The sequence below is a fragment of the Misgurnus anguillicaudatus genome, chromosome 22 (assembly GCF_027580225.2).
Source record: "Misgurnus anguillicaudatus chromosome 22, ASM2758022v2, whole genome shotgun sequence".
Lineage (NCBI taxonomy): Eukaryota > Metazoa > Chordata > Actinopteri > Cypriniformes > Cobitidae > Misgurnus > Misgurnus anguillicaudatus.
In genome coordinates this window covers 42,636,135-42,658,191 of record NC_073358.2, presented here as the reverse complement: position 1 = coordinate 42,658,191, position 22,057 = coordinate 42,636,135, and the positions used below count along the sequence as shown (strand labels likewise).

The window sequence follows — 22,057 nt, the reverse complement described above, 5'->3', positions numbered from 1 at the left end:
AACAGTGAAAAAGTCCCTTTATGCAGAGCGTGTTGGTAATGACAGCTAAACCATGGGACAGGTAGAAATTACGCAAAATAAAGTACAAAATGCATATGCTTAATCTGTGCATGTAGTTTATTAGTTCAAGTAACGTTTAATTCATATACATATATATTTGTATTTATTTGTGATAAATAATGTTTGAAATATGGCACGACATGTGAAAACTCTGGTGAAGGACCACACCAAAACACCAATATTGTACCACAAAACACGAATAAAATGTGATAAAAATATTAGTAAGAGCAGCCGTAAAAAAGTCTAGGCTTGTATTTGTTTATACTAATTAATGGTGCTCAAATTTATTAGATTTGATTAGTTTTTTAATAGAATTACACCCCAGTTGCTAATATATTACTCTTGATTCAATCTTTAACCTAGACCAGAAAAAAAGTCAACTTAAGTACACTGCAACCCATGGTTGGACCATTTTCTAGGTTAATTTCACCCAACGGTTTTGTTTGTCCATATATTCATATTTTGTTCATATTTGAAAACATCCCATCATTATTTTGAGTATATGATTATGATTGTGTTTAAGCATATGCATACAAGTGGTAGCTACTGAAAATGGTATTTGTTATATTTTCATATAACGTTAGATATTATTTTCCCTAAGTTACTTGATTTTGTAAATTCTTGATATAAAAACGGTATCACAAAAGGTTCCGCTTAGTACAAAATATAATGTCCCTGTTCTCCCAAAATCTTACATTGTTTATAAAAACGTTCAAAAATTAGGTCTAAGTTAGTGTTAAACACTAAAACAACATCTATGTACTTTTTTAGTAAAACAAAAACAATAAACGTTTCTTGTGTGAATCCAGACTGACGCAGCCGGAAGGATTATGAGGTTGCACCGTTCGTTGATGGATTAGAGCTGCGGACGGTATATGACTCGCGCTTTTGTTTACATTTCTTTATCATTTGTAAGTCAAACTCAGGTAAGTCAAACCCCTGTCAAATTTACAAAGACTCTTTTTACATTTCGTCTGTAACACGTTTATCCCATGACAATGTTTCTCAAGCGTTGCCAGCTTGCTAAATGCTGAAGATGTGTTAGGAGTTGCTAACAGGTTAGCTAGTTGGATTGTTATTGTCTTAACGTGTTAATTCAATTCATCAGCACAGTTTTATATTTAATTTTTTAACGTACTAATGTAAACCTACCGTTCGGTGTTAATGTTATCTCTCCAGAGCACTTTTCCTTAAGTGTCATCTAAATGTCAAATATGTGGAGAAACTGAATGGCACTGTTTATGTTTTGGTTTGATCAAAACAACATACTGCGAGTTTACTTCTTGCTTGCTGGTGATCTGTCCCTTGACTAAATGTCACCAAAGTTGTTATGTTATGTAAACTAAACTGGATTTATTTTAATAATCTGGACATTGTTATTTTGATGTCAGTGATTTTATGTGTCTGTCAGGTGAGCAGTTTTGCTATTTTAGAATGGTCAAAAAGGGTTTAGCATCAACAATTTATATAAATAAAAAAATTCTCAGACCTCTTCTAATAAGTGGTTTCTGTTCTGTAGAGTCAAATGGACCCCAAAAACATCTGTTCAACCTGTGTGAATATGCGATAGCATTCATGTGACCTGTGGAAACAGAGGTATTGCCAGTCATTACATTGGTGGAAGGTAAAAAGTTTGTTTTTATTATGTCTTGCAGATTTAAAGTAAAAAAAACTTGATTGCCTGGTTTGCTTGACTGGACAAATTTCCAGTGCTACAAAACCAAATGCATTTAAACCTATATACCTAACTTTATATTTACCTCTAGTAGTTTCTGTCCTTTGGCTTAGAAGAAGTAATTTCACCCTGACCATGACACTTTTATGTTTTAACCATAGTTTGGAGTGAAAACATGTTCACCGCTACCCAAATCTCCAAATCCCAGTTCCTGGATAAAGCCAGGATGGCAAGGGAGGAGAGGAAGGGCCATAAGGAGAAAGAGAGAGCGGCCACTCAAATCCAGGCTTTGGTCAGAAGATTCCTCTGTCGTTCCAAGCTGCAAAGGGAAATACGGTTAGAGCTGAAATTAGACGTGCATTAGTCTAACTATTATTTAGACTAGTCATACTACTATGAGATATATGCCGTTGTCTATACAGAATGGGGTTGGCTGAAAAATAAAAAAACAACAATCAGAAATTAAAGATAAAGGCCTGGTTTCACAGACAAGGCTTAGATAAAGCCAAGACTAGGCCTTAGTTTAATTAAGATGTTTAATAATAATCATGCCTTAGAAAATTTTTTTACTGGTGTGTATCTTGAGACAAAATAAGCAAGTGTCATTGATTTAAGATTTGTCAGTGCAAGTTATTTTCAATTGAGACAGCTCAAACGTGTATCTTAAGCCCTGTTTGTGAAACCAAGGGTAAGTGTTATTACCTGATGTTAAAACCATTGTCTTAAGACTACTGTAAGTAAGCTGTTGACTTCCTCTTTATTGCTCTTCCAAACAATGGAAGGTGGGGTGTGGTGTGGAAGAGTTGGTAGGAATGTTTAGAAGTCCATTATTGTTGAAATATTATATTACACTTGGGGTCGCTAGTGATGCAGAAATGATGCTCTTCACTATTGCATAGCATATAACTAAGTTTTGCTTGCATTTGAAACGCAAACATTGTGTTTCTTTGTACTGACATTCCCAATAGTTGCTTATTGAGAATTATTAGCTCATTCATAAATAATTTTTGTAATAAACTTTTTCAGGCAAGAGGTCGATGAATTCTTTGCAGTCAGCGATGCCGCTTCAGCTAAAAGAAATGCATTATCTGTCTTCAAGATTGCAAGAAAGTTGTTATTCATATTGGAGAAGGAAGATAAGTTGGTAAGCATTGCAAGAAATTAGATTATATGATGTATGTACAGGCCTTTAGTTTATAAGGATTAGTCAATTTTCTTAAAAAAATCCAGATAATTTACTCACCACCATGTCATCCAAAATGTTGATGTCTTTCTTTTTTCAGTCGAGAAGAAATTATGTTTTTTGAGGAAAACATTCCAGGATTTTTCTAATTTGAATGGACTTTAATGGACCCCAACACGTAACGATTAAAATGGCAGTTTCAACGTTTCAAAGGACTCTATAAACAATCACAAACGAGGCATAAGGGTCTTATCTAGCGAAACGATTGTCATTTTTGACAAGAAAAATAAAATATTTGCCCTTTTAAACTACTACTTCTCGTCTATCTCCGGTCCTGTGACACAAGAGCGCAACCTCACGTAATTACATAATGCAGTGGAAAGGTCACGTTACATATATTCTTTAAAAATAGTCCGCAAATGTGCATTTCATATTATGAAACGCACATTTGCGGACGATTTTAAAACAATAAACTGACATATAGACATTAATTAGTATCATTCGACATACAACAACATCGAAACGCTCCTCTTTCTCCACACATGTAAAAACTGGGGCGTAGTTTCATATACGTCATCCGCGACCTTTTGACGTAATGACGTATTGCGTGAGGTCGCATTGGCGAGTCACAGGACCGAAGACAGACGAGAAGTATTTTAAAAGTGCATTTTCTTTTCTTGTCAAAAATGACAATCGTTTCATTAGATAAGGCCCTTATGCCTCGATTGGGATAGTTTTGAGTTCTTTGAAACTCGGTTGAAACTGCAATTTAAAACTGTTACGTGTTGGGGTCCATTAAAGTCCATTAAAATGAGAAAAATCCTGGAATGTTTTTCTCAAAAAACTTAATTTCTTCTCGACTAAAAAAAAGAAAGACATCAACATTTTGGATGATATGGTGGTGAGTAAATTATCTAGTTTTGTTTTAAGAAAATTGACTAATCCTTTAAGCGAAACAAATTTTTGCTGACTGTTAAATTGTATATATTAAAGAAGCTGTTGTTGTTTTCCTACACAGAGATTTGAGAAGCTGTGTCGAATCATACTAAGTAGCATGGAAGTTGAGAATGAACCGAAAGTGAGTGCATTGAATGAACAGCTTTTACCATTTAGCCCTTATGTTTAATATTTTACCAGTTGTTTACATTTTTTGTTCATTTATTTCTCCAGGTGTGGTACGTATCGTTGGCCCTTTCAAAAGACCTCACAATCCCCTGGCTCAAACAGATCAAAGATGTGCTCTGGGTCTCTTGCGAATATTTAAAGAAGCTGAAGGTATTTTTTCTTGTAATAATATTAGGGCTTTATAATCTGTTAAAACCCATTTGCTCAGTCTGTCGGCTGGTTATTGCATTGAATGCTTATTTCCTGTTTCCTGTCTCTCTCTACAGCCGGACATACTGCAAGATAATAAATTAGTGACTCTGTATCTGACAATGCTGATAACCTTCACAGACACATCCACATGGAAAATCGTTCGAGGGAAAGGTTTGTGTCAGATGTAATCATTGTTGGTAGGATGATTCACAGGCTCAGACAATCACAGTAGAATACCCTGTTCATTTTATTTTTTTAAAGGTGAAGCCCTCAAGCCTGCTTTAAACAGGATTTGTGAGAACATCATGGGATATCTCAATCAGAAGGGCTTTTACTCTGTGCTTCAGGTACATTCAAGCAACCCATTAGAATCTTGTTACTTTGATTTGATTTTAATTTGTTTGAATCAGTGGCGGACAGTGACTTCTTTTTTCAAAGGGGCGCTCGATGCGAAGTTCGTCACAACATGTATGTAGCCCGTCATGTGTGTGGTTCGTAATTTCAAAATAGGTGTTCTGCGCGTTGAGAGATCCTGTGTGCATCACGTGTCTTGTCCAGATAAGTGCCTGCTGCAGACGCGTCTAAAGGGTTTATGATAAAAGAGACGCTCGCTTTTGCCAGATACTCGCATAATCTCATGCGTAATCAGAGTTTACTGTTAAGTTAGTGTCTTGGGTGTATTTTGCGAACATGAGCGTCTCTTTTATCATAAACAGTTTTGACGCGTGTTCAGCAGGCACTTATTTTGACAAAACATGTGATGCAGATGGTTCACATGACGCAACAAACACATATTTTGAAAACACAAGCAACACACATGGCACTCCGAACTTATATTTTGAATTTGCACCCCTCGGATGAGCAGTCACGAGCCGCCACTGGTTTGAACTAATCTCAAACTTTTGTTTACTAAGGATCTGATATTGCACATAAAGCACCTAAGTGTGTGTTCACACCAGGCGCGAATGAAGCGAATAAACCGCAGTATGACGCTTAAACATTTTGGGTTAATTTGCGTCAATCGTGGGTAAAAGACGCGAATGCGCTCAATTTGCCGCTTGTAGTCTCAATATGTATAAATGTAGCTCAAATTGAGTAAAAAGCGTTTTTTAAACTTACCAGTTTGTCCAACCTCCTTACTCACTTTCTTCCAAGCAAGATCCTATTTCTACAAAAGTACGAAGACGTGTCAACGATGATTTTGTCTTCCATAGTGGTTCGTATTTCTGCTTCAGCTCGCTACGTCGTAATCACGTCACTACTATAACAAGCTCCTGATTGGTTAACCCAGCGCGAATATCCGCCAAAATTCAGATTTTCAAATCGCGCCGCAGGATGTCTATTGCATTGACTTAACATGTAAATCACTAGCGCTTATCGCTTCATTCGCATCTGGTGTGATTGTGAACGCACCATAAGAATTTCTCATAAGCTCTTTTCTGATTGACTATACTGCTTGTTTAGGTTTTTCCTGAAATTAAGTGCATTTGAAGCGAAACAATTTGATGAATGTATAATCTGTGACGTTAGCATTGGGTCAATATTATTATCACATTTTTTTCACGGAGGTGGAGTTTAGCGGCTTTTGCATCTGAGCTCTTATGTAGTTTATGTGTCCTGTTTGCAGATTCTCCTTACCAACGGTCTGGCAAGGTCTAGACCCTCCCTCTCCAAAGGAACCCTCACGGCCGTTTTTACTCTGTCACTCAGGTCAGTTGCTATGGGAACAAGGTTTGCTTTCAATGTCAGTCTGATTATATGATAGCGCTCTGTATGTGCAAAGTGGCCAAACTGATGTCATTTAAATGTGATGTGTTGCAGGCCTGTCATCGCTGCACATTTCTCCGACAACCTGCTGAGGTCTTTCCTTCTCCACGTCATGTCCGTTCCAGCATTCATCTCACACCTTAACACGCTCACTCCAGATGTAAGACAATACAATGTGATCAAAGAAGTACCACATGCGTTCACATAAGAGATATATTAACATTTAAGCTGAAATTTTTTGGCTAGGTTGCATAGGCCAGTGGTTCTCAAACTTTTTCCGCATGCGGCCCCTCTTGTGTACGTTGCATTCCTTCGTGGCCCCCTCAAAGAAAATTTATGACAAAAACTGTTCTAAAATGTAACATTTTAATTAAACAACATATTTAGTTATACAAAGAGTGCTGTTGGTTAGTAGCCTTATTTTTTTAAGGATCAATTACACAGAATTCATGATAAATGAATGTATTTTATAAAATGTCATAAAACCCCTGGCACCATCTCGCGGCCCCCCTGGGGGCCCCGGACCCCAGTTTGAGAACCACTGGCATAGGCTATATTAGTATGTTAATCTTACTCAAAATAGGTACTTGGGCATCATTTTAGACTCCTGTTGTAGGAAATGCAGCATTTCTAAAATATTGCCAATAGAAAAGGTTTGCCCCATTAATAAAAAGTTAATGCCAGTATGGTGGTGTTGAAAAGTGAAATTTAATACAATACCATCACCACTTTTAGCCTAATCCAGCAATTCACTTCTGATTTTTAAGAAGGTGATTTCACCTGTCTGATTTTATTTTCTTTGCAGTGTATGATCACCACTCAGACTCACGACCTGTTTCGCAAGTTTGTCTTATTTTTGAGCCGAGAGGAGCAGTGTTTGGACATCTGTGTCTGTCTGGAGGGAAGCCACACTCTCTGCTTACTTGGTGAGCATTTGTGCTACATGTGTTTGCTTTAGAAAGTAATGGAAGACATTAGTTTTGTAATGGTCTTATTTATCTCATTAGGTAACCTTATTCAGCTGGGATATTTCAATGTAAAAGTCCTGGAGCAGGAAGCAAGTCACTTTGTCAAGGATCTGACAGATATGTTGTCATACTGTCAGAGATACGTCTCTCAGAAAAAATCCAACCTTACACACTGGCACCCAGTTTTGGGCTGGTTTTCCCAGACTGTTGACTATGGGTATGTTCACATTGACAAAGTATAACAGCTGACATTTCCTGAAATTGTATGTTGTGTGTCAATACTATTATATTTCTCTCTCTGTCTCTCTTTTTTCAGGCTTAATGAGTCTATGCCGCTGGTAACTAAGCAGTTACAGTGTTTATGGGGGGTGCCCGTGATCTGCACACTCTTCTGTGATGTTCTCAGCAAAAAGCTGGAGACTCAGGAACCGACCCCATCGCCCCTTTCTCAGCCAACTACACTACAGAATAACCTGCCTGTTAAAAGTGAGACAGTGTCACATAATTTACTGTATTATATATGTTTTAATGCAGATTTTTTTTACTGTAGGATTCATAGGCAGAGGTTATGGTACATAGTGATGTAGTGATTATAAGACCTTGACAGGCCAGTTTCTCAATTATCATTTCTTTTATTTGTTTAGGTTCCCATTTTTTAAATTTGGCAAACAATTGCCTAAAAAAAATGTATTTTGTATTTGTTATCTATACAGTCTCTACTAAAGCCATCCTTGGTGCTTAAGTGCTTTGCCAGAAAAAGGACTTAAAGGTGCTCTTCTAAGCGAATTCACGCGTTTTAGACCATAACATTTTTTTTGTTACATACAGCAAACATCTCCTCACTATCTACTTGCTACCTGACCGCTGATCAAACTGTAAAAAAACGTGATCTCTGTAGACAGCCCAGGCTTCACAAACGGCAATAACAACACAGTGGCCAAACCAAGCACCACGAAACATAAAAAAGTGTTCCAGCCAATAAACGACAAGAAGAATTTGGGGGTTGTGTTCATGAAAGCAAGGAAGGGAGACGGAGGGGGTGGAGATAGCTACGCTCCGTTTGTTTCAAAACAGTTCAGACATCAACAACAAGTGACGTCGCACAGATTCGCTTGGAGCGCCTTTAAGGATGTTGACTTAAAGGGATAGTTTACCCAAAAATGAAAATTCTGTCATTCTTTCTTTCCGTTCACATGATGGTAAGACACAGTTGACGGTATCCATTTACTTCTATAGTATTTGTTTTTTCCACTATGGATGACAATGGGAACTTTATTTAAAAAATCTTTATAGGTATTTAACAGCCGAAATAAACTCATACAGGTTTAGAACAACATGAGGGTGAATAAATGACATAATTTTCATTTTTGGGTGTGCTGTCTCTATAAGACCCGAAGACCACATACTAAAATATACCAAATGACCATGCAAAGAGACAGAAAACAAACAGCAGTGTATTTCTAGTGTCATCTGGTCTGCATTTATCTTGCGTTGACCTATGAATCCCCATTAAACCCTCTACACGTTTAGATCTGTTCAAGCGAGCGTTCCAGAAGTCAGCATCTGTGAGGAACATACTGAAACCGGTCGGAGGGAAACGGGTCGACTCAGCTGAGGTCCAGAAGGTGTGCAGTATATGTGTGCTGTATCAGACGGCGCTCACCACACTTACACAGATCCGCTTGCAGATTCTCACAGGTACTTTTCATTTATGTCAGTGATGTGTGCACACCTTTGAATGCTCATAAAAAAATAGAGTAATGTTTCGTCTATTTTGTATTTAGCCATATGCCATATTCTAGTGGAACTGTGGTAGTCATTTTGATTCAGTTATCCAAGACTACTGTAGTGTTGTACTATAGCTACTCACAGATGCACCTTTTAACTATTGTATTTAAAGACATTCATATGCAGTTCAACCTTTTTTTAATGATGTTTTTCAGGATTGACATATTTGGATGAGCTGCTGCCCAAACTGTGGGCATTTATTTGTGAGCTCGGACCCCAGGGCGGTCTCAGACTGTTTTTGGAGTGTCTCAGTAATGACACAGAGGAGTCTAAACAGCTCCTGGCCATGCTAATGCTCTTCTGTGATTGCTCTAGACATCTCATTACGTAAGTGTTACATGTGACCCTGAACCACAAAAACAGTCATAAGTTGCACGGGCATATTTATAGCAATAGCCAACAATACATTGTATGAGTCAAAATGATCAATTTTAATGTGAAAAATCAATAGGATATTAAGTAAAAATCATGTTCCATGAAGCTATATTGTAAAGGTCTTACTGTAAATATATATATAAAAAAATTATCATTAGTAATATGTGTTAGTGATGACTTGATTTGGACATTTTAAAGGCGATTTTTTCCAAATATTTCGATTTTTTGCACCATCAGATTCCAGATTTTCAAAATAATTTTATCTTGGCCAAATATTGCCCAATCTTAACAAACCTTTCATCAATGGAAAGCTTATTTATCTAGCTTTCAGATAATATATAGATCTTAATTAAAAACTAACCCTTATGCATAGTTTTGTAGTCCAGGATCAAATATACATAAATACATGCAAATAAACTACTACCCATTAGTGGTTTTAGACCTAAATATTTGCTGACCTTCCTCACTATTTACATCTATGTTTATGCATTTGGTAGATGCTTTTTTATGTGTGTTCCCTCCCTGGGTACTTCAACCCATGACCTTTTGCATTGGTAACACAATTTTTACCACCAAGCTATATAGTAGCTTATAAACCTTATTAATCCTTAATAAATTTGATGATTTTTAAGATGGCAAATAATTAAGGTTTTTATTTGTGATGTGTTATAGGATACTGGATGACATAGAGGTGTATGAGGAACAGATTTCTTTTAAAATGGAGGAGCTTGTCACCATCTCCTCGTTCCTCAACACATTTGTTTACAAGATGGTCTGGGATGGTATTTTAGGTAAGCAGACATGAACTAGTCTGTGGCCTTTTTCATAGTTTTATCTATATTCACTTAAATTCAAAATGATTTCTACAATGTAAAAAAAGTTGGTTCAACTTAAAAAGTAAGTTTTCTGGTTGTCTTAAAATTTTAAGTTGAACCAACAAATAATTTTTTTACAGTGTAAAGCACTTTTAAAATTTTGCAATTCTTGCAAAGCAGCTTTACGGTAAATACAACATATAGTACATTACTGTAAATAAATTAATGAATTAGTACAGCCAATAAAGACATAAGGAAACAGAAGCTTATAAAATATAAAGAAGACGGTATTTTTCCATAAGATTAGCGATACTAACTGAAGAATAATAATCAAGAATGTTCATATATTCCTAGTACTGTTAAGCATAAAACTTTTCCATTATCCATGCTAGCAAAACCAACTGTAAAAATTTTTTTTAAGATTGTATTCAGTTTCTAAATAAAAACAATGACTGAATTGATAACAACTACATACAATAGGACAATATATCACAAAAAAGTGCATGTAAATCCAAAGAGGAGGTTCTTATTGTGTGCGGACATTGATGTTTTGCAGAGAATGCCAAAGGTGAGAAGTTGGATTTGTTTCACAGTGTTCATGGCTGGTTGATGGTTCTGTATGAGCGAGACTGCCGCAGAAGATTCACACCTGAAGATCACTGGCTTCGCAAGTATGTCAGTCTCTTGTTTCACTGACATTATTTTTTTGTAGCTTAACTCCATGGCGCTTACAACACCCAAGGTCAAAAAGTAAATGCAACTTTACGGTTAAAGGGACACTCCACTTGAAAATAGCCGTATTAGCCAGCTCCCTTAGTGTTTAACATTTGATTTTTATATTATGCAGTGCCCGAAAATAGTCCCCTGCTATTGAAAGTGACATAGGGGACTATTTTCAGACACTGGGTAATATCATTGCGCCTGCTGCAGACATGGCAGCAAAGTCCTTGATTATTACGCCGGAATGAGAGTATAGTTTCTAGCCATATCTGCCTAGAAAATGGCAACTTTTAATTTTCTGTCAGTCTTGGTACACGATGTAACTACAGAAGAGTCAAGTTTTAAATAGGAAAAATATCGAAACTCTTTAGTCATTTTTGAGCGCAATGCTAATGGTCTAGTCAGATTCAATGAATTATGCTAAGCTATGCTAAAAGTGGTACCGCCAGACGCAGAGATTGGCTGAATGGATTTCCAAACGGTAAAAATCAAATGTGTAGCCTCTTATGGAATGGCTGAAATTCCACAAGGGGGCGTATTTGGTCCTCAGACATTGCACAATACATGTGACATCTGAATATATATATATATATATATATGTAATTCGGTCGGAAACGTCAAGATTGTGAGGTGAACAAATCATTTCGGATTAAAGGTGCAGTGTGTAAATTTTAGTGGTGAGGTTGCAAATAGCAACCAACAGCTTAGTCCACTGCTCACCCTTCGCTTTTGAAACACATAGAGAAGCTACGGTAGCCGCCACCGGACAAACATGTTATTGTCGAAGACAACTTTGTAAAAAAAATGTGTCCGTTAATGGCTTCTGTAGAAAAATGGCGGCACAAAATGGCGACTTCCATGTAAGGGGACCCTCTTTGTATGTAGATAAAAAGGTCTCGTTCTTTGGTAATAAACACATAACGGTTCTTTATGAAAGGTCTTTATACACTACTAATAATATAGTTTTGTATATTATTTTGCATTTCTGTCAAGAGATCCTTTTAAAAATTACACACTGCACCGTTAAAATGCTTGGATATTCCATTTCCTTGGACTTTTGAGGATTTATGAACAATTTGTTTTGGACAATTTCACCGAAGCGGAAAAAGGGAAGATTTTGAAGGTAAGTAAATATCCTAATTCGGCGCCGCCTGGTTCAGGTAACTGACAACTAGATTGTAGTTTTATGACTGCTATAAATCATATTATGCTTTGTGTGTGAGCTTAATGGAATCCCGAAAGTCTGAGCTTTCCAACGATGTGCCGCATGACCGTATATTTTGAAGATTTAATGCTTCAAAGTTACAATGACGTTTATGCAGCCTCACGTGCAAGGGAGGGGGTGTGCCGTGTACGCCACAGTGATCCTTATCAGGTTAAAAGTGGAGTGTCCCTTTAAGAAATCAATATCTGATTTTCACTGCCTTAATGTTTTTGTCTCATGCAGAGACCTGAAGCCCAGTCTTTTATTTCAAGAGTTGGAGAAGGGAAAAAAGAGAGCACAGCTATTACTTCAGTACATTCCTCATGTCATCCCTCATAAAAACGTAAGTCAGCTCAGGGCATTGCTGTTTTCTCACAATGTCAATAGTCAAGTCAGTGATACTTCAGTAGCTCCTTCATTTATATCTTCTAAATGTTGATATGTATGGACTATAATGCCTTTCTCTCATCCCAGAGGGTGCTGCTGTTCCGGAACATTGTAACAAAAGAGAAAGAGGGTTTAGGATTGGTTGAGACGAGCTCCGCCTCTCCTCATGTTACTCACATAACTATTCGCCGTTCACGCATGTTGGAGGCAAGTTTTTTTAAATACTAGCACGATAATTTTGACTAATTTGGGTAAAAATGTGTTTTCTATACAGTGCCGCTGCTAGCCATTTTGGTGCCCTAAGCATAATTCCTTTATAATGACCCCCACCCCGCCCCTGAGAAAAAAAAACAATACACATTTGAAAGTGCAAAATTTTATAGAATAGCAAATAGAAAAAAATTACCAAACTTAAATAGAATAGCAAAATAAAAAAAATATCAAAATAATCCAGACATGTACAATGTCACTTTAAATAAATGACATTAAATAAATATCAATAAGTAAACAAGAATACTCAATTTACTTAGATGAAACAAAGATTTAGAGAACTAAGTGTCACAGTAATGTTTGCTTCATGTCATACATGATGACATTTTATATTCATATATACATTTAACGGTTAGGAATTGTTAGCCTACCATGTGTACTGACTGCTAACGTTAACTTTTACTGAGAAAGTATTAACCACCGTCACGTCAAAATAAACCACAAAATAAACCACTGCTCAATATCTAAAGAAACGTTGTAAAGAGTAACAGCTGGCGTCAGTTATTTGTAAAATGCATATGCATAGGTAATGTTTTACAGTAAAATCTCAATTTAGCTTGCACTGAAGTTATAAATAAAAACAACATAGTTTGCTAACATTAATGTCAGCACAGCAAGTTCGAGGCGCATTACGATTAGCAGCAGCTGCAGCCCATGCGCATTTCCCTTATTTAGGAATGATTAAACATGATGGACTTACCTGCAAGTGATGCACGGGCATCATCCCGCAGTTTTTTCTATTTTCCGATCCTGCCTCCTGCTGTTTTTTTGGGGCCATTTCCAAAAGTTGCCTACTGTCTGGCCGTTTCTCAATCCGAAGGCTGCAGCGTGCGCGAGGTCGCATATGCAGGCTGCATTATTTCAGTTAACTGAACATTACATTAGCAAGTCATAAGCATATTACAATAATTTACGATTAACTAAGAATAATAGTCAACTTTATAGTCGTTAATATTACGAAATAAGAAAGTTTGATGACGTATGCAGCCTAGAAATGCGACCTCTGGAGGCTGCAGCCTTCGGATTGAGAAACGGCCTCTGTCAAACTTCGTCAGGCGCCTGCGCGATCAACCGGCACGAACCATCAAAGGCTAGAAGGCATACTTACTATACTAGAGCAATCAAATTATCTCGTTCCTCCTTTTTTGTAAAACATATACATGGATAAAAAGTACCTAATAATATTTCTATAGGCTAATGAAATACTATCAGCATTATAATTTTTTTCATCAGGCTATTTTTGGTGCCTTCTCAGCACCTGGTGCCCTACGCACAGCGGGTGATACGCATTATGGGAGTGGGCGGGGCTGTTTCTATACCAAGAAAGTGACAAGATGAAAACCACTTTTTTCTGTTAGAAACTTTCACATAGCATCTTATTCAAATCCATAATTAGATTTTCAAACATTTATTATAAATACTGATTCTTTTTTCTGCAAAATTCAGTAAATCCAAGTTTTTTTCCAAAATGCTATAAATCTATTGAATCGATATATAAACGTGCATTAATCTTTGCCATTATATATTTATTTAGTTAAATCGCTGAACTTTTTTGAACAGCGATCAGCTGTAAAATGTTTTGGTCCTGCTCGATTTTCGTTGACTTCAAGTAAAATAATGGAAAGTTTTTCATAAGATCCCCTGGGGTCAATGTGTTAGCATGACAGAAGCTTTCAGTGTTTCCCACAGATCTGAAATTTACTTGTGGTGGTAGCTCGTGAAAAGGGCAATCATTATATCCACAGACAAAAAATGGTCTACTATACATGTGACAAAGAACTAATAATGTGTGACACAACACAATACTTTGATTTATTAAACATTAATATTAATTTCACATTATAGTTCATTAATCTAACCACCCCAAACTTTCTTTGCCATAAACAAAGCTGACACTGTTTGTTAAAGCACCACGAAAACACTTTATGTTTTTGCACTGATATATGAAGCAATTTGATGACCCCTTTTATCAAACTCAATTATATACAATACTATGTACAGTATATTAATAGACAGTGCAGGTCTATAGATTATAAATGTGACTGATGTTATAATGTTAATAATTTCTATTAGTTAGGCACTTTTACTGCTTCTGCTTTCTATTTATCTTTTGCCGATTAAAAAAGCTTAATCCACTCATTATTTCAGATTTAAAAGTCTACTTGCTGTCCCGATGACAGACTTTACATTACAGCTTTGCGTTTTTTATATCCTGAGTCAGCTAGAGCTTTGCTCATTCAGTATTAGCACTGCTTTTTGCTACAATCTCTGTGCAAACTGTTTAGATTTTAGTAAAGATATGGTCTATTAATTGTAAGATTATAAAAAAATTTGATAAAGAAAAAATGAAGCGGCGCGTGGTTGTGACAAGAGCCAGCTGTTATCGCCAAAGAAACCGGAGGCACGCTGAAACAGCACTCGAGCTTTGCGCTAGCGGCCGTTATCTGATCGACTCGGGTTTTACACACAATATTAATCAGACTTGGGACCCGAAGTAATGAACTAGGACCGACCCGGACCCGACTGACCATTTAAAATATAAACCCGCGTCCTCAGTGAAGAAAGACCTCTAATGGTAAAACTCTGCTCTAGGTTCAGAAACATGAAAGGATACAATGTGACACTGAGGTTGCTTCGCGTCGCACCCAATTCATTGAGAAACAGAGAGCACGTGAACGGACACGCAACGGGAGAGACATAACGTGCTTGCACGCAAAATGAAGCCAACTTGGATGCTATAAACACATATGCACATAAGCATATGCGACCATTTTGGTCGCAGTGTAGTTCCCTGGCTGCTCAGTTACCTCAGTATGTGCTGCAGTTGATCCAGTTTGCCGCGCTGGATGATGAGTTTATGACGCGTGCATCATCTTCACGGTCACCCGGCCCCCACCTTTCTATCTCTCGCACGCGCTCTCTCTCGCGCGCGCTCTCTCTCGCTCGCGCTCTCTCTCGCTCGCGCTCTCTCTCGCTCGCGCTCTCTCTCGCTCTCTCTCTCTCTCTCTCACTCTCTCTCTCTGTCTCTCTCTCTCTCTCTCTCTGTCGCTCTCTCCAAAACACGGGTCATCCAGTCGAGTTCAGAAAATACGGAAATTCGTAAAGTGATTTTTTTACCTGGGCGGATCGCAATTTACCTGGGCGCACCGCCCAAGTAGAGCCTATGTATGGGAAACACTGGCTGTCTTGAGAACAAGCAACAGCCGGCATTTTTCCTTCACCCGAGTGCTTCTCGCTAAATTATTAGATTTTATGGCTTACGTTTCTTCTTCGCCACAGAAAACGACCACAGGTTTATCAATGCTACCAAAATTACTATTTTGTTTTTGTTTGTTTGTTGATCACGAAGCACAAAGTACATGAGGAAAACTAGGATTCTTTGTGAATTCAATGCACCGCCATTATTGTTTACAATGCGTGGAATGGTGTGCTGTGATTTGTTGAGCGGATTTATTGCATTCTGCAGAGAAGGAGGCGTTTATCGTGTTTTGGAAAAAAGGGAGAAAAGATGACAGAATAACACGGGGATATCGAATTTTGTGTAAAATGAAGAATTAACTTTTTTAATACTGACCTGATATCATTTTTTAAACTATTTTTTTGCGTTTTGGAACGCTTTATATTGTTTTTATTTCGCTCTCTTTTTCTCTCCATCATTTACCTTAGGACGGTTATGATCAACTGCGTCGCCTGCCTGTGAACTCCATCAAAGGAGTGATCAGAGTGAAATTTGTGAATGATTTAGGAGTGGACGAGGCTGGGATTGACCAGGATGGCGTATTTAAAGAGTTTTTAGAGGAGATCATCAAGAAGGTTTTTAACCCGGCACTCAACCTATTTAAGGTATAGATAAGAATATTAACATGATGATCCAGAAAGGAGTGCTGGTCCTAGAAGAACTTCAAGACCTTTTTCCTTCCTATTTAAGACCACTAGTGGGAATGAGAGATTATACCCCTCTCCAACCTCCAGCATCCATGAGAATCACCTTCAGCTGTTCGAATTTGTGGGAAAGATGCTGGGAAAGGCCATGTACGAGGGCATCGTGGTGGACGTGCCGTTCGCCTCTTTTTTTCTCAGTCAGGTTCTGGGTCACCATCACAGCACCTTCTACAGCTCCATAGACGAGCTGCCCTCCCTCGACTCAGAGTTTTACAAGAACCTCACTTCCATAAAGGTCAGTGTCAAGGCAATGTGAATCATTTCTAAATATTAATGGGGCACTTTCACTTCTGTAATAGTTAAGGCCGCATTAAGGCTAGGCAATTTGGCCCAGCATATGAAAGGAAATGTATTTCTGTGTACTGTATTATTTATGGTAAAGTCATTGTTTTAGATGTATTTGGCACTGTAAGTACAGCAGTAATGTGTGATGATTTCATTTTTCAGCGTTATGATGGAGACGTCAGTGACCTGGGGCTGACTTTATCTTATGATGAAGAAGTGATGGGCCAGGTAAATATCTTTAGACCTGAATCAAGTATCTTAAGTCTCGTGGCTAATCCATAAAATCCTTATTTCCCTTTTTTCTCCTTTATTCCCTTTATCACTTCCCAGTTAGTCTGTCATGAGCTCATTCCTGGGGGAAAGACCATGCCTGTCACTAATGAAAACAAGTGAGTCCATTTTGTTCCCTTTGATCAAGCGTAAATACAATTTTCATGGCGGTACTGGCTCCTCTCTCGTTCGATACCACATGAAGAAAAGTCTTGATGAAAGAACGCTTTAGTAGAGGAAGCCGAGTGGTTTAAAAAGCAATCAGGGATTAGAAACCAAAGACAAATGCATTAGGCCAACATCATTATCCATTAAAATCCTTTAGTTTGATCACAATTAGATTCACTGACATCAGCAGGCTTAAAGAATTAGATGAAACCGTGTCCGTTTTTAGATTTCACATCATGTTAATAGACCAAATAAGTCTCTGCCCTCTCTCTCTCCTCTTTCCAGAATCAGCTACATCCACCTGATGGCTCACTTTCGCATGCACACCCAAATCAAAGACCAGACCGCCGCCTTCATCAGAGGCTTTCGAAGCATCATCAACCCCGAGTGGCTGCACATGTTTTCCACCCCTGAGGTTCAGAGACTCATCTCTGGAGACAATGCTGAGATAGACCTGGATGATCTCAAGTGAGCCTACACTTCTAAACATGGGCCTGTAGGGCTTTGCATATCAGTTTGTTTACGAAAACAAAGCTGATGATGTAAATGAGAACATTTTATTACATATTTATGCATACACTGGATGCATTATAATTCAACTGAACTAATAATGACATGCTTGTAAAAACTAGTCCTGGAAATGTTACTGATGATGGCTTATACCCTCAGAAAACACACTGTTTACTATGGAGGTTTCCATAGCAGTCACCGGGTTATTCTTTGGCTTTGGGACATCCTCTCCAGTGATTTCACCCCCGAGGAGAGAGCCATGTTCTTGAAGGTATTAAACATCACATCTTTGTCTGAAGACTTTATTAGGGTCACCTTAAAGATTTATTCCACTTTCATAAAGAAAAATCCTGATTATTTACTCACCCCCCATGTCATCAAAGAAGTTTTATTTCTTTCTTTGTTCAGTCGAAAAGAAATTAAGTTTTTTTGAGGAACACATCTCAGTTTAATAGACTTTTTTGGACCTCAATAGGTCACAGTTTCAACGCAGCTTTAAAGGGCTCTAAAAGATCCCAAACGAGGCATAAGATAAAATATGCACTTTTAACTCTTTCCCCGCCATTGACGAGTTTTCTCGTCAATCCGCAATACCGCTATTATCAACCAGGTACGTAAATATAAAACCCAGAAGTATCCCCCTAGAGCAAACAGCTGTATGTCCATCAGTGTTGTTTTCGTCAACGATGACGATAACAAAATTATTTTATTGACACACCTTTTTTTATGATTATAACGCGCCGATGACTAGCTAAAAATGGCTCTAAGGTGACATAAACATGACGAGACGCTTTCGAGTTTTCGTTGACGAGACGGAACGAAAATGATTATAAGTCTGACGTTCACAATGCATGTCATTTCTTGTTTTTGGTACGCCCACCACCCGGCTGCCACCATGCCGCGCACCAGATTTCATGAGGGTAGATCAGGCTCAACTTTTTTGTTATGACATGCGCAGAAGGCACAACGACTAAAACAACGGCAAGCCATCAGGGACAACCTTAATGCACATTTTAATAGTATTAAATACACCACACTTTTTAACCTAAATTAATTTGTTAAAGACTACCTTTTTTTTTACTAAAATTGACTAAAACCTTTTTGCGTTTTCATCAACTAAAACTAGACTAAAACCTTTTTGTGTTTTCGTCGACTAAAACTTGACTAAAACTATCAAGTTTATAAGTGACTAAAATGTGACTAAAACTAAAAAAACATTTTTGTCCATAAGACTAAAACTAAAAGGGCTGCCAAAAACAACACTGATGTCCGTCTAAGTTTTGAGGATCTGCATCTGATCTCTATCCAAAGTCCTTTACAAAAATGGAATTATCTCAGTCAAAATTTGTTGTTTTTGAAGAAACCTACCCATATTTGATAGGTGATAAAGGTAGGAAGAAAAGTTTTGTTTTAATTTGTTTTGAATGCAAAGGGTCTGTTCTTTCATTTAATTATGTATGTTTATATTTTTAAAGAAGAGCATTTTCTGGGACGCGTTTAACTTTGTGAAAATCATGAAAAATGCTGGCGGGGAAAGAGTTAAAGGCGGGGTGCATGATCTTTGAAAGCCAATGTTGATTTTTGAAATCACCTAAACAAACACGCCCCTACCCCAATATAATTTGGACCTTCTTTTGATAGACCCGCCCCACACATACGCAACCTAGGCAACGATGTCGGTTAGTAGACATGCCCCTTACTGCTGTTTGGCTACAAGTGTGTTTTGTTACTCGGCCCGACTCCCTTTTCCAAAGTGTTTTTCAAAAATCATGCACCCTGCCTTTAAACCACAGCTTCTCGTCCTGCACTAGCCGTGTGGCACGCCAGTGCGACATTATGTATTGTGTAATTGCGTCAAAAGGTCACGCATTAAATATGTGAAACGCACTCTTGCGGACCATTTTAAACAATAAACTGACACAAAGACATTAATTAGTATCATTCCACATACAACAACGTCAGAACGGTCCTCTTTCTCCTCACTTGTAAACACTGGAGCGATAGTTTTGCCTGCGTGTGATCTTCAACATAATTGCGTAATACGTAAGGTCGCGCTGGCGCCTCACACGGCTAGTGCAAGACGAAAAGTTGTGGTTTAGATAAAACTTTTTTCTTGGTGATAAAAACGACAGTTTGGCTAGACACAAGACCCTTATGCCTCGTTTAGGGATGATTTAGAGCCCATTTAAACAACTGTTCATGTGTTGAGGTCCAATAAAGTCTTAGATTTAAAAATTTAGAAAAATCCTGCAAAGACTGAACAAAGAAAGACCTAAACATCTTTTCTACTGCAGTTTGTCACCAGCTGTTCAAGACCTCCTCTGCTTGGATTTGCCTACCTCAAACCCCCCTTCTCCATCCGCTGTGTGGAAGTGTCAGATGACCAGGTGAGACATCGTTTTTTGTTAATTAGGGTACCACTGAGAAACTCAAAAACTTATTCCGAACTCCCCCTTGTGTGTTTGCAGGACACGGGCGATACTTTAGGCAGCGTCCTGCGTGGCTTCTTCACCATTCGAAAGAAGGAGCCAGGCGGGCGTCTCCCGACTTCATCCACTTGCTTCAACCTTCTCAAGCTCCCCAACTACAGCAAGAAGAGCATCCTCAGAGATAAACTCCGTTATGCGATCAGCATGAACACAGGCTTTGAGCTTTCATAACCCATGATGCACTTTTGTGTGCTGGTTCATCCCACACGCACACACAGTGAAGGACTGGCGGTAACCCAACTGTTAAGGTGCCCACACATTGGTTGAAGGTTCAGGTAGGAGTCGCAAGAACTGTGTATTGACTAACAATGCAATCCTACATCTACATTGTGACCTTCAATAATGGCACTTTATCTAAAATTGCTCAAGAGGAACCTTAGCATCAATAAGTGTGCTCTGTCTTGTCTACTTAACGGCAATGAAGTAACTACCTAGCTAATATAGTGAAACAGAGCTGATTGTATCCATTCACAGACTAACACTTGTTGAAGTGCAGACAACGTATGATAGAGAACTCACATTTACTGACACGATGCATTTAGGCGGAGTCAGATTTTAGTCCATAGAGGGGATTTGAACTTTAAAGATTTGGAACCATGTGTATTTAAGTCAAGCTTCTTTTGAACCCTAATCGCCAAGAAACCTGTCAAGCGGAGGATGAGAAACCCAATGTGAATCCAAAAAACATGGTTACGTTGAAATAGGTTTTTATTGGCACTGTCCTTTCATCGAGGAACACTCCCAAACCTTCTCTTGATGCTAAGGCGGAGTCAACAGTGGATGTATGTAACAGTAGTAGTTGTAGGATCTGCAGAAACATGTTCAGCACCATTTCTCAGGTCTGCATGTCTCACTCCCCAGGAAAGCAATACTAATGCAACACAAGCCATGCAACTCGAGACACAAATGAGACTTTGCCTGTTAGTATGGCAGATGCTTTCAATCCCACATTGCATATTGTTAAACTTCTGCCGATGAGTAACCGATGCTTGAGGTCAGAAACCCAGCACCATTCATTGGCTTTGTCAAGGAGGAGTCAGGCGTATGATGGATAAAAGATGTCCAGCAAGAATACACATCTTCTTAAATGCTTTCTCATGACCTTGACCTGGTCAGACTGTTACATTGCGACAAGAACAACTACTGCTTACCGATGTTGCGGTGAAATTTCTTTTTGCTCATTTGACGTGATTGTAATTCTTTTAAATTCAGTGTTCGGTTCAGGAAGGAAAGCAGAGCAATTTTAATTTCGTCCCTAACATTGACTTCATGACACTAATGCAGGCACTGAAATCTTATATCCGTTACGTTAAATTCATTTCTTTTATTTGGACTTGAAGTATTGAACAGGCTACATACTAAACCAATGCATGGAAATGATAATTTACGATCATCACATGAACTCCCTCTCATCTCCTGGTAACTTTATGGCCATCGTGTGTTGGTGTATACTACTGGGATTAAGCCATACTAAGAAGATGACTACAAAAAAATCATAAATATATTTTAAGGGTTTCATTATAGTGTGCTCAAAGGAATATTGTGAAACGTTATTGAAATGTACACTCTTTCAGGGTCTCTTCCTTTGCATGATGTCACTGGATGATGTAACCTGTGATACAGTTGTTGGTTTAGAGATCGCTATTATCACCCAACTTAAAAGGGACACTCCACGTTTTTTGAAAATATGCTCATTTTCCACCTCCCCTTGAGTTGAACATTTGATTCTTGCCGTTTTGGAGTCCATTCGGCTGGTCTCCGGGTCTGGCGCTGGCACGTTTAGCATAGCTTAGCACAGTCCATTGAATCTGATTAGACCATTAGCATTGTGCTAAAAAATAACCAAAGAGTTTAAATGTTTTTC

At 38.2% G+C, this 22,057-nt stretch overlaps 1 protein-coding gene across 4 annotated transcripts; it reads left to right on the top strand.

Annotated features, from left to right (window-relative positions):
* Window positions 1-859: 859 nt before the first annotated feature.
* Window positions 860-21,670, top strand: ube3b (ubiquitin protein ligase E3B). 4 transcript variants are annotated; one of them, XM_055198667.2, is made up of 27 exons: window positions 860-986; window positions 1,580-1,656; window positions 1,897-2,071; window positions 2,762-2,879; window positions 3,937-3,996; window positions 4,089-4,193; window positions 4,310-4,406; window positions 4,497-4,582; window positions 5,863-5,945; window positions 6,057-6,162; window positions 6,808-6,928; window positions 7,010-7,187; window positions 7,287-7,456; window positions 8,501-8,668; window positions 8,914-9,085; window positions 9,806-9,924; window positions 10,505-10,619; window positions 12,116-12,215; window positions 12,347-12,466; window positions 16,196-16,372; window positions 16,458-16,706; window positions 16,919-16,984; window positions 17,087-17,145; window positions 17,480-17,662; window positions 17,864-17,975; window positions 19,999-20,091; window positions 20,173-21,670. In XM_055198667.2, exons 3-27 carry the CDS (start codon window positions 1,911-1,913, stop codon window positions 20,362-20,364), a joined length of 3,210 nt encoding a protein of 1,069 aa, XP_055054642.1. In that variant the 5' UTR covers window positions 860-986; window positions 1,580-1,656; window positions 1,897-1,910; the 3' UTR covers window positions 20,365-21,670. The 4 variants fall into 4 exon arrangements, with proteins under 4 accessions (XP_055054642.1, XP_055054639.1, XP_055054640.1 ...); XM_055198664.2 differs by having other exon boundaries at window positions 1,580-1,684; XM_055198665.2 differs by having other exon boundaries at window positions 905-971; window positions 1,580-1,684.
* The last annotated feature ends 387 nt before the right edge of the window (window positions 21,671-22,057 follow it).